Genomic DNA, 11810 nt, shown 5'->3' with positions numbered 1-11810 from the left:
AGAATAGTAGTGGAGTCTGACTTAATTCGGGGAGGAACAGTTAACGACGCGTAGGGACGCGTTGAAGTATATCTTCTTCGGTGAATACCAAATCCCGAATTAATCTAAGACCTGTTTTGAAGTTTGCATATCTGTTACATTCTTTGCTAAATTAAACGTTATAATATGGTTATTTGGGCCGGGGAACAAAAAATGTTTGTTTTAGATGTCATTGCTGACCAACTTACTCGTATTCAGACATGGTGTGCTTCGGATTGTTTTGTGGGTCAAAAAATACAGGACGTCTCGCATTTTGGTTTTTAAATAACTTTCCATTAGTCTTTCGTTTGTCATTACTTGCTGCCAGCCTCTATTACTAGTAAAGAGTTATACAATATTATTCCCTTGTGGTTTTTACTTGTTTACAATTCATCGTCACCTTTCGCTCGGGCATGACTGCGGGCTAGATCGTGCTAGGAATAAGGGGTTTTCTTAGCGACTGCCGCAACGTCTTCATTTTCACTGTAATCAATTTCAATATGCCCGGCTTTCCGTTCGTTCGTTTGTTTAATCGCTCCTGGAACGTGGGGGGAGGAGTATTTTGGTAAATGTCACAACGGTCTTACGCTTTCTGGTTTACGTTTTTAGGGTTTTCACTCTCGGCTGGAAAGTTTTTTTTGTTTGTTTTACGTGTTGTTCATATCGATACATACATTGAGCTTTCTTTGATTGATAAACAAATTGGCAAACTTTGAACTTGTTATATAATACGCAGAAGGTGCAGAGCTGCTTGAACTTGTAATTAGTTTTTTACGTTTAATTCTCGACAGTTTAATTACAGTTTTTTTGCAGTTTGTGTTTTTGCGTGTGAAGAATAAATGACTTATGTGAATGTAATATTTTCCTGTGGCTTAATTAAAATGAATTACGGTAAAATTTTTAATCATTCCTTCGGTGCCTTGAATTCGTCAAACCATCTTACAATTTGAGAACAATTTCCCGCGCATGGAACGCCGCAATCGATTCTAATCGAAGAAAGACACAGTGTGTCTCTACTACACTACACCTAACTGATAAAACATGGATAGTAGAACATTAAACAAAGCGTCAAAAAGTATGCGACGAAAGAAAGCTTTATACAGAAAACTCGGAAAACCTCTAAGCTAAATAGAATAACATTCGCTAAATAAGTTCGGCTGCTAACAGAAATAAAGAACGAAAACGTACGGCTCGCGGCCTTAAATAAATAATTTTCGGGACAGGTTTTGACATCACCCGTACCCTTCTACTAAGACACTTTGCGCACAGAAGTGTGGGTATTTAGGTAAACAAATTCAACAAATATGGCTTTATCTCTCGCGATGCTGACTCCTGCTGCTCCGTTACGTTACGAAAGGTTAGAAAACAAGCAACTCTCTTCTAAATGGATCGAAATATTTATTCCTTTTTCAGGGTATGCTTAATTCCTCTAATACTGATTTTACGTTTGCCTCGGTTTGCTTTTGAAAAGTATGCTTGATTGGATGTTGATTAGTTGGTACAAATGTTTACATTTTGATTTGTTGCTTAAGGTTACGATTAAATCTTTCGTTTTACCCCATTATTCCGTAGGTTGTGGTCCAGCAAGTTAAAATTACATGCAACTTTTCGTCCGGTTATACAAAACAACACAATTTTAGGACAGGAATTAAAATTTACATGCAAGCGGCGCTGCGTTCAGGCTGGGTCATCAGCCATCTTCTTAGGGATCTTACTTTTGGTTGTTGTGGTGATGCGAGCGGCGTTGATTGTGATGCTTGCAGTGATCAGCCCGGCGTAGAACTTCCGCGTACGATAGGTCCAACTTTTTGAGTTTGTGCAAGTCGTGACTGGCCGACGATGGCTTGAACTCTACCACCTCGCCACTTTCATCCGCTAGGTCCGAGTAACGGTTGGTGCTGCTGTTGATGGTACGATTTCCGGTTGCACTCGATGGCGTGATGGAAGCGGACTTCCAAACGGCTGCGTTCTGACCGGCGCTGGTTGGGGTACGGTTGGTAGTGGTTGCAGAGGAGGACGAGGGTGTTGGTGAGTTGATGCCACGATTGTAGATGGTCATGGAGTTGCCGTTCCATTCTGGATTCATCATGTTGGCTGTAGTGGTTGAAGGAGAGCTTCCAGATGGGCTGCTGCCGACGGTGTTTGGATTCCAGGGACGGTACGATGTGCGACCCTTTTTGCCGCTGCTGGTCAAAACTCGGGCCGGCGATGGAAGTGCGATTGGAGAATCTGATCGATCTACGGCATCGGTTCCGGATGATCCTCGGTTGCGACGGCGGCGAGACTTTTTCTTATTGACTCCAACGGCGACTGTGAGATATTCCAAGGGTTGGCGTTTGTATGGAGTCAGGATACGACCATCGGGCAACGCGGCGACTCCGATGGGTGGTTTGTTCTCTTGCTCGCCGCTGTGTTTTTCGGCATACTTTGCTTGCTTTTCGATTTTCTTTCGTTCGGAACGTGTAATGCATTCGGACATGGCAAACGACTGCTCGGAGACGGCCGAGGAAATTATGCTTTGAGTATCGTCACCGAACTCGCTGGGCGGTTCCTCGTTGGCCGGTGTAACCGGCGGAACCTTTGGAGCAGTTGCTGATGATTTGGCGACTGCTGGCGGATTTTGATCATCTAACAGAGGCAACTGTTCACCTTCATCCCGATTATCGGCGGCTTTCTTTAGAATACCGAATATCTCACGGAAGAGCTCCCGATGGGTTGGACTGAATCGGAAGCGCGAGTCTATAACGGTTTGGTCCTCGTAGATGCTAAACTTGCAGTCCTCTCCGTCGGCGATTGTGCACAGGAAGTTCCTCGGACGCTCATCCGTTTGGGTGGCTTTGTTACTGATCTCGTCCGAAAAACCAGAGCTGGTGGTTTCCGCTTCGGAAAAGTCCGTCGGAGTACGCAGCCCAATCTTACGACGGGTTCCGTTGCTACTCTGGTCGTCTTTCTTGCTACCATCTTCGTCGGTAAACTTCGTGTTCAGCGAGCTGAAGTCTCCCGATCCGAGCTCGTCGTGCAGTGATGGTTGCGTCAATGGCTGTGAAGCACCATCCTGCTGCTGCTGCTGCTGCTGGCCGACAGCGTGCTGCGGCTGCGTCCCTTGCGGTGGCGATCCACCCGTGCCGCCGGGCTTGCGCATCAGGGAATTCCTCTGGACCTCCAGCAGCGCTTCATATTTCTCCACCAACTCCCGGTACGGATTGTTTGTGCTAGCGTTCGACAGATCCAGGGTATCTGGCTTAGGAGAAGAAGTCTACAATGGGATAAAAGAAGAGATTAGTGGGCTGTGGCTAAGTATTCGCGATGCGCACGGAGATCGCAAAAGATAGAGAGCACGGGAGCTGGCTTTGGCTTCTTTTTTTTTGGTTGGTAAAGGAATCGTTTAAACGTTTGTACAAAAAACGATTACTACTATATTATCAATTTGTATTTCAGGCTAGTTACAGATTAGCAATATATTAGTACACCTTCTAGCTACGAATGTCTTTCATACTGGTAAAACTATACAATTTCTAAATAAAAGTAAAATAGATTTCCAAAATTGGTACTAAAAATATCACACTGTTTAAGGTTTGTTGTTCTTTTCTTTTTTTTTAGCAACCTGTCTGAATAAATAAAGTACCGACCGTTAGCGGTTAGCGGATCGCGTAAAGATGGCTAATCACACAGCAACCGTAGGTTCGCAACATCGATCATGGCTATTCCCCGTTTTGTTTTTGAACTTATAGGTTAGGAAATGCATTTAACGCCTGACTACTTGGCTTTTGTTCACTGGGTTTTCAGTTCACCTCTTAATATGTCACAGTGCCGCAGTGAACAGGCTTGGCACGGGTGTGGCTTCTAGGAAGGACGCCCACTATTAACAGAGTTAGTGTTTTCTCATTTACAAGTGAGAGAGTAAGAGGGAGAGATAGAAAGAGAATTTTAACTTTACAAAGAATTGGAAAGAGCGTTAGACAACTGTAGAGTAGATAAGTACTTCAAAGAACCGTGACAAGAGAATAAATACTTGTAATTTTCGTTTTTTTTCCTTGTTTGAGTGAAAGTGTGTAACGGAGAAAAGTAGTAAAAGAGTGTAATGGCGTCGCAGCAAGCAACAATATTTACATAAAGTTGAACTGATCGTAGCTCGGCAAGCTGATCATGCGGTAGATCAACAGGGCTGGCCACTGAAACAACTTCAGTATCCACTTGAGTATGGTAAATCGGCGCACCAGGGCGAGCCACAGTTCAAGCAATAGTTTGACGAAACTGACCGGACACTCATGCAGATATTTGGTCGAGTGTGCACATATTTGGCAAATTTGGGCCTACAATTAAAAAAAAAAAAAGAAGAAAAACAAGAGAAAAGAGAAAAAGAAAGAAGTAAGACAACAACGAAAACGACAAACGGAAAGGGGAAAACACAAACGAGTACAAAACTAAACAAACATAAACATGGAACCCGGAAGGCATTACCGAAAGTGAGACACATAAACAGAAACACATACAACAAATAAATGAAACAAAAAAGGCGTTTCCAAACTGTGATAACGGATCCTATCGTTAACGTTAGCGTCTAGTAGAACACATTTAAAATAGAATGCCACAGAACAGAAAGTGTGAACAGATGGCCCTTGATGAATAGAAAAGGTGCGTTTTATTGAGTAAGTCTGAATTGTATTAGGTTTCACTTTGAGTTTTGATGTTTGAGTAAAGAATTGAGAGAAGCCAAAGCCAGGACGAGAAAGATAGATACATGAAAAGTGTATTGCAGTCTAATGTTACAAGGTTGAACTTTGTGATAAAAAAAAAGCCGAATGCGGAGATTCACAAATTCAAAGTCTTTTAGTTTGCTTAGCATAATGCTGCTTCTACTGAATTTCTCGGCCTACAATCAAACCATTTAGGATGGTAAGTCTGTCATCACACTTGGAAAAAAGCACCGCATTCATGCGAAAAATTTCAGTGATACCAAACAATACTGTAGATCCGTAAACTTTAATATGTATCACCGAAATTTTCTCCGAACGTTCAACTGCTGAGATTTCGGTAACATTTTGCCGAACCGATTTGCCGTAATTCTCGTTGAAACGGGGCCACGATACTGACACGAGATCTTCCAATATTGGAACTTTCGTACTTGATTGGTTAAAAATGATTAAAAAACGAGAATTACACAAAATTTCAAACGTAGATTTTCAGCAAACCTTGATTATCTATATAATGTGATATTTCCTAGATTTGCAATGAAACAACCAACAAATGGCATGGTTCTGCAAAGAAGAATAACAGGGCCTTCAAAAGGAGTAAAAATTTGTGTGACGGCCATCTTGGATTTTGTGAACATATTGGATTTTATCAAAAAGTCACTGTTCTCGCCATGAGCCGGTTTTCCGATTTTCATTTTAAGACCACCATTCGTAAGCTAAGAAAAAAAAAATGAAAAAACATTCAAATAATACGAGTAACAGATCTAATAGCATGGAGATGCCGTACTCAGGGATCTAAGCGCGGACGTGCGGAACTTCCGCCGCTCACCTCACGGGTTCACGGGCGGTATGATCCTTGAGTTAAAGAAGGACGCCACCAAGAAGAGTTCCACATACAAATAGGTAGCGGAAGGAGTGCTCGGGGAGGGAGTGCAGGTACGTGCTCTCACACCAGAAATGACTCTCCAACTTAAAAAGCTGGATAAGATCACCGAAGTGTGCGAGGTCGTACAGGCTCTCAAAGAGCAAAGTGGAGTGGTGGTGGAAACCGAGGCGGTTCGCCTACGCAAAAGACTGACCGAGACCCAGGTAGCCCGCATACGAAACCCTGAAAGCTGCTAAGCTAAAAGTGGGATTGTCGGTATGTCCACTGAGCGTGCTCGAGCAGTCGGAGGCTTGCTTTCGGTGCTTCGAGCACGGGCATAAGACCTGGAACTGCAAGCGGCCAGATAGGAGTCTATTCTCGGTTCAAGAGGTTGTGCCAACTGCAGACGAGGGATTTGCGGTTGCCAAAGTGGGTGGAGTGTTCTACTGCAGCGGTTATGCTCCGCCGAGTTGGTCTATAGAGCAGTTTACGCGGATGGTAGACCGAGTATCAGTTGTGCTGACTGGTCTAAGGCCGGTGGCAGTGGCGGGCGACTTCAACGCTTGGGCGGAGTGGGGAAGTCGTCGCACGAACCATAGGGGTCGGATTCTGCTTGAGGCAAAGCTCCACGTAGATCTAGCCAACGTCGGCACCACAAGTACCTTCAGTAGGAACGGTACGGAGTCTATCATCGACGTGACATTCGGCAGTCCTGGTCTGATAGAAGACTGGAGGGTAGACATTGGTTACACTCACAGTGACCATCAGGCGGTCCGCTATGGTGTGGGTCAGACAACGAAGCGGCAGGCGGCGAGTAGAGCCGACACTCCAACCACCCGTGGATGGAAAACATCATACTTCGATCCCGAAGTATTTGTGGAAGCGATCCGAAGAGAATGCGGTGAACGCGGTATGCCCGATCCGAGCGCAGATCATTTGGTTGAGGTACTGTCGCGAACATGTGACGCTCTTATGCCTAGGAAAGGCCGACCTAGGTATAGTAGGTCACCGGCTTACTGGTGGACAGATGAAATTCTGGAACTCCGCGGAGCGTGCTTTCGTGCGAGGAGAACTATGCAAAGAGCTCATTCGGACGAAGGGAGGGCTGAATGTCGAGTAGCACTTGTTGCTGCACGCGCAGCGCTTAGGAGTGGGATAAAAGCAAGTAAACGAGCCTGCTTTGAAAGGTTATGTGCTAGTGCCAATGCGAACTCGTGGGGTGATGCCTACAGGGTCGTAATGGCAAAGACCAAGGGCGTGATGACAGAAGAACTCTGGCAGAGCGAACGCCAGAGATATTGGAGCGGATCTTCGAGGGTCTCTTTAGGCGCCATGGCCTTAGGTCGCTGAGTCGTTCATGGCCGACGTTCCAGTATCTTCGATCATAGCGTAAGATGGTCGTCCTCCCAGCCGAATATCCAAAGTAACGTGGCGACGGCGGTTTAAAGGTCAGGGAGGAAGCGACGTTTACGAACAAGGAACTCATTGAGATCGCTGAATCCCTTAAGGTGAGCAAGACACCGTGACCAGACGGAATCCCAAATTTGGCCATTAAAGCGGTTATTTCGGAGGCTCCCGAATTATTCGGGGCAGTAATGAGTAGATGCCTGGAAGATGGCCACTTCCCGGACAGAATAACAGAACCTGGTCCTATTGCCGAAGCCGGGAAAACCGCCGGGTGTCCCCTGGTCATATAGGCTGGTCTGTTTGTATAGGCTGGTAGAGGGTTATCTTTAACAGACTCGTACAGTGCACGGAGGGTACAAACGGTCCATAAAGGAACCAATTCGGCTTCCGAAAAGGCTAATCTTCGGTGGATGCCATTTTATCTGTTACTAAATCAGCCGAGGTGGCAATCCAGCGCAAGAGGACGGGTATCCGCTATTGCGCAGCTGTCATGCTCGACGTGATAAATGCGTTTAATAGCGCTAGTTGGGTCTCCAAAGCCAACTCGCTTTGGAACGTCCAAGTACCAGTGTCGCTATACAGGATTCTGGAAAATTATTCCCAGAATCGTGTGCTATGCTGCAACAAGGAGGAGGGTCAGAAGTGCGTTCCATTCACCGCAGGGGTTCCGCAAGGTTCCATACTGGGCCCGGTGATGTGAAACGTTATGCATGACGAGGTGTTGAAGTTGAAGTTCCCGGTAGGGGTTGTGATTGTCGGCTTTGCGGACGACATCACCTTGAAAGTCCACGGTGAATCTAGCAGAGAGGTTGAGTTGACGGCTGCCCACTCTATAAGCATTGTTGAGAATTGGATGCACTCCAGGTAACTGTAGCTAGTGCATCACAAAACGGAAGTTATCGTGGTGAACAACCGTAAGTCGGTGCAGCAAGCAAATATCAGCGTCGGGAACGCGGTCTTTAAAACTCCTGGGAGTCATGATCGACAAGCTCAAGTTTGCGAGCCACGCCGACTATGCCTGCAAGAAGGCTTCGACATCTGTTTTGGCATTGTCTCGTATGATGTCTAATAGTTCTGCGGTATATGACAAGGGAATGCTGTTAGCCAATGTGGTCAAGTCCATGCTTAGGTATGGTGGGCTTAGGTATAACTTGGCCGTATAACCTTAGGTATACTTGGCGTTATAAATTTTTTATTGTTTGAGCGATGTACGGCCATCCAATTGGCCATGACTGTTCGGCTCTCCCATTGTTTCAGCTCACCCTTCAGCACACAGGATAATCACAAATGGATATCACCATTGACGGCAGCAGTTTCGGCTTCTTCGGCTAGAGGATTAGTCCAGGCTCTCTTGTCCCACCCACAAGCTTTTGTCTTAGCTGCTCTGGTTTGCGTTCGCTTAATGCCGACTTTCGCTTCTCTGCGCTTGTCGATCATGGAAACTCTAAGAATAACATCCTTAGAGATCCGCCAAATTGGCTTCGGGGTATACGATGCTGGCCTAACAAGCTAGTCGTCGAATGTTCAAATCTTGGCTGGGAGGTGCTGCTATAGAGTCAGTAGCATCATTGCACTAGCCCCGTATTCGTCCTGTACTCTAATAATTGGCTGCGAAGTCTGTCGATAAAAAAGGGTCAAGTTCTCAACAGGACGCTTATACCCATGGCTTTGCTTGTAAGGATAACATCCATTTCGCCCGTTTCCGTATATTGTCTTAGAGACCGCCTGCACATGTCGGGATCCTCTCATACTTAACTTACGTCTATCAATAGCCCGGAATAGCGGTTTTAGTTCACGACGACGTCGCGCTTCACCGGAAAGATGTTTTTTTACCAGTACCTTCAACCGTCCCTTTTGGGTGATTAACTGCTACCCAGACACGGTCGGATTAGACCGACGCTTCTGTATAAAAATACTCATTTTGGTCAGGCATTTCTTAACCGTTTATTTGGTTGTTTCGACCTTCTGATCCCACGCGTGGAACGATGAGACACCTTGCTCTCGGTCGTCCTGTTTAGCTTCTGCTGCAATACCCAGCCAGCACCAACTTGCTTGTCAATGTACGAAATTTATCGCAAATATCTCTTAACAAACTCGGATTCGTAAATAAAACCTAATAAAGTGCGCACAAGTTGATATTCTATCGTTTATAATGCTAGTAGCTGAAAAACATACGATTTTCAGCCCAAAGTCGTATAGCTGATCGCACTTAATCGGAACTTCACGTAATTTGAATCTTGAAATTTTATATACAAAAATAGATTTCTGTCTGTCGGGATGTTCCTTATAGAATCGAAAACTACTGAACCAATCGGCGTGAAAATTTGCATGTAGAGGTTTTTGGGCCCATGGAAGGTTCTTATGATGGTTAGTGACCCCTCCCCCCACTAAGAGGGGGGGCTCCCATACAAATGAAACACACATTTCTGCATAATTCGAGAACTAATCGAGCAAATGGAACAAAATTTGGCATGTGAATGTTTTTGGTGACAAGAATTTTTTCTATGGTAAATTGAGACCCCTCCCCTGTTTAGGAGGGGGGCTCCCATACAAATGAAATACAAATTTCCTCGTAACTCGAGAACTAATCAAGCAAATGGAACAAAATATGTCATGTGGGGGGTTTTGGAGACAAGAATGTTTTCTATGGTGAATAGAAACCTCTCCCCGCTTCAGGAGGGGAGGCTCCCATACAAATGAAATACAAATTTCCTCATAACTCGAGAACGAATTAATCAAATGGAACCATATTTGGTATGTGGGTGTTTTTGGAGGCATGAATTTTTTATATGATGAATTAGGACCCCTCTCCCTTTTTAGGAGGGGGGGCTCCCATACAAATAAAATACAAATTTCCTCAAAACTCGAGAAATAATCAAGCAAATGGAACCAAATTTGGCATGTGGGGGGTTTTGGAGGCAGGATTTTTTTAATGATGGTTTGAGACCCATCACCCCTGTGGTAGGGGGTTGAGGACTCTCATACAAATAAAACAGAAATTTTTGCGTAACTCAAAAACTAATCGAACTCGAGAAATTTTAGACTTTCTACGAAATGATTTTCTGTGAAATGGTACATCCCGCGTAAGGTTTTTCGCGAAATGGTATTCTGCGAAACTCTATATTCCGCGTTATGGTCAACCGAAAATTGGTGTTCCGCAAAATGGTATTCGGCGAAATGATTTGTAATGAAGGCGAATATTTAAATGCTATCCGCTTTATTTTGATCAGGCTAAGCAATGGGGGGAGTTGTTTTCTACTTTACTGTGAGGAAAATTTGTATGTTAAAACACCCATGAACCCCAGAAACTTGCAAAATTCGAGATTGTGACAAAGGTCGTCCGAGATTCACGATTTATGTAGAACACAGTTTAATTTGAGGCAATACGAAGTTTGTCGGGTCAGCTAGTCTATACCTATAAAGAAGGATTTCTGTCTGTCTGTCTGTCTGTCCGTATGTTCCTTATAGAATCGAAAACTACTGAACCAATCGGCATGAAAATATGCATGTAGAGGTTTTTTGGGGCCAGGAAAGGTTTTAGTGATGGTTAGAAACCCCTCCCACCACTAAGAGGGGGGGCTCCCATACAAATGAAACACAAATTTCTGCATAACTCGACAACTAATCAAGCAAATAGAACAAAATTTGGCATGTGGGTGTCCGGTGACAAGAATTTATTCTATGGTAAATTGAGACCCCTCTCCTCTTTATAAGGGGAATTATAACTCCTCTCCTCTTTAAAAGGGGGGGCTTCCATACAAATTTCCTCATAACTCGAGAACTAATCAAGCAAATGGAACCAAATTTGGCATGTCAAGGTTTTCGAGGGCAAGAATATTTTCTATAGTAAATTAGGACCCCTCCCCACTTTAAGAGGGGGGCTCCTGTACCAAAGAAACACAATTTTCCTCATAACTCGAGAACTAATCAAGCAAATGGAACCAAATTTGACACGTGGGTGTTTTTGGAGACAAAAATTTTTTCTATAATAAACTGCGACCGCTCCTCACTTTAGGAGGGGGGGCTCCTATACAAATGAAATACAAATTTCCTCATAACTCGAGAGCTAATCAAGCAAATGAAACCAAATTTGGCATGTGAAAGTTTTCGAGGGCAAGAATATTTTCTATGGTGAATTAGGACCCCTCCCAACTTTAAGAGGGGGGGCTCCTATACAAACGAAATACAAATTTCCTCATAACTCGAGAACTAATCAAGCAAATGGAACCAAATTTGACACGTGGGTGTTTTTGGAGACAAAATTTTTTTATGTGATGAATTGGGACCCCTCCCCACTTTAGGAAGGGGGGCTCCTATACAAATGAAATGCAAATTTCCTCATAACTCGAGAATTAATCGAGCAAATGGAACCAAATTTGGCACGTGAAAGTTTTCTAGGGCATGAATATTTTCTATGGTGAATTAGAACCCCTCCCCACTTTAAGAGGGGGGCTCCTATACAAACGAAATACAAATTTCCTCATAACTCGAGAACTAATCAAGCAAATGGAACCAAATTTGACACGTGGGTGTTTCTGGAGACAAAAATTTTTTCTATGATGAACTGGGACCCCTCCTCACTTTAGGAGGGGGGGCTCCTATACAAATGAAATTCAAATTTCCTCATAACTCGAGAACTAATCAAGCAAATAGAACCAAATTTGGCATGTGGAGGTTCCTGGAGGCAAAAATATTTTCTATGGTGCATTAGGACCCCTCCCAACTTTAAGAGGGGGTGCTTCTACAGAAATAAAATACAAATTTCCTCATAATTCGAGAACTAATCAAGCAAATGGAACTATATTTGGCATGTGGGTGTTTTTGGA

At 44.2% G+C, this 11810-nt stretch overlaps 1 protein-coding gene across 1 annotated transcript in view; it reads right to left on the bottom strand.

Moving 5' to 3' along the window:
- Positions 1–344: 344 nt before the first annotated feature.
- The window catches only part of LOC128736177 (uncharacterized), a 139151-nt gene continuing 127685 nt past the window's right edge, over positions 345–11810 (bottom strand). Inside the window, exon 7 of the mRNA XM_053830661.1 lies at positions 345–3274. Coding sequence (XP_053686636.1) covers positions 1730–3274 — 1545 coding nt within the window. The 3' untranslated portion in view covers positions 345–1729. The remainder of the gene's footprint in view (positions 3275–11810) is intronic.

This window comes from Sabethes cyaneus, chromosome 1, assembly GCF_943734655.1.
Source record: "Sabethes cyaneus chromosome 1, idSabCyanKW18_F2, whole genome shotgun sequence".
Taxonomy (NCBI): domain Eukaryota; kingdom Metazoa; phylum Arthropoda; class Insecta; order Diptera; family Culicidae; genus Sabethes; species Sabethes cyaneus.
This window is presented reverse-complemented; position numbering and strand designations above follow the sequence as displayed.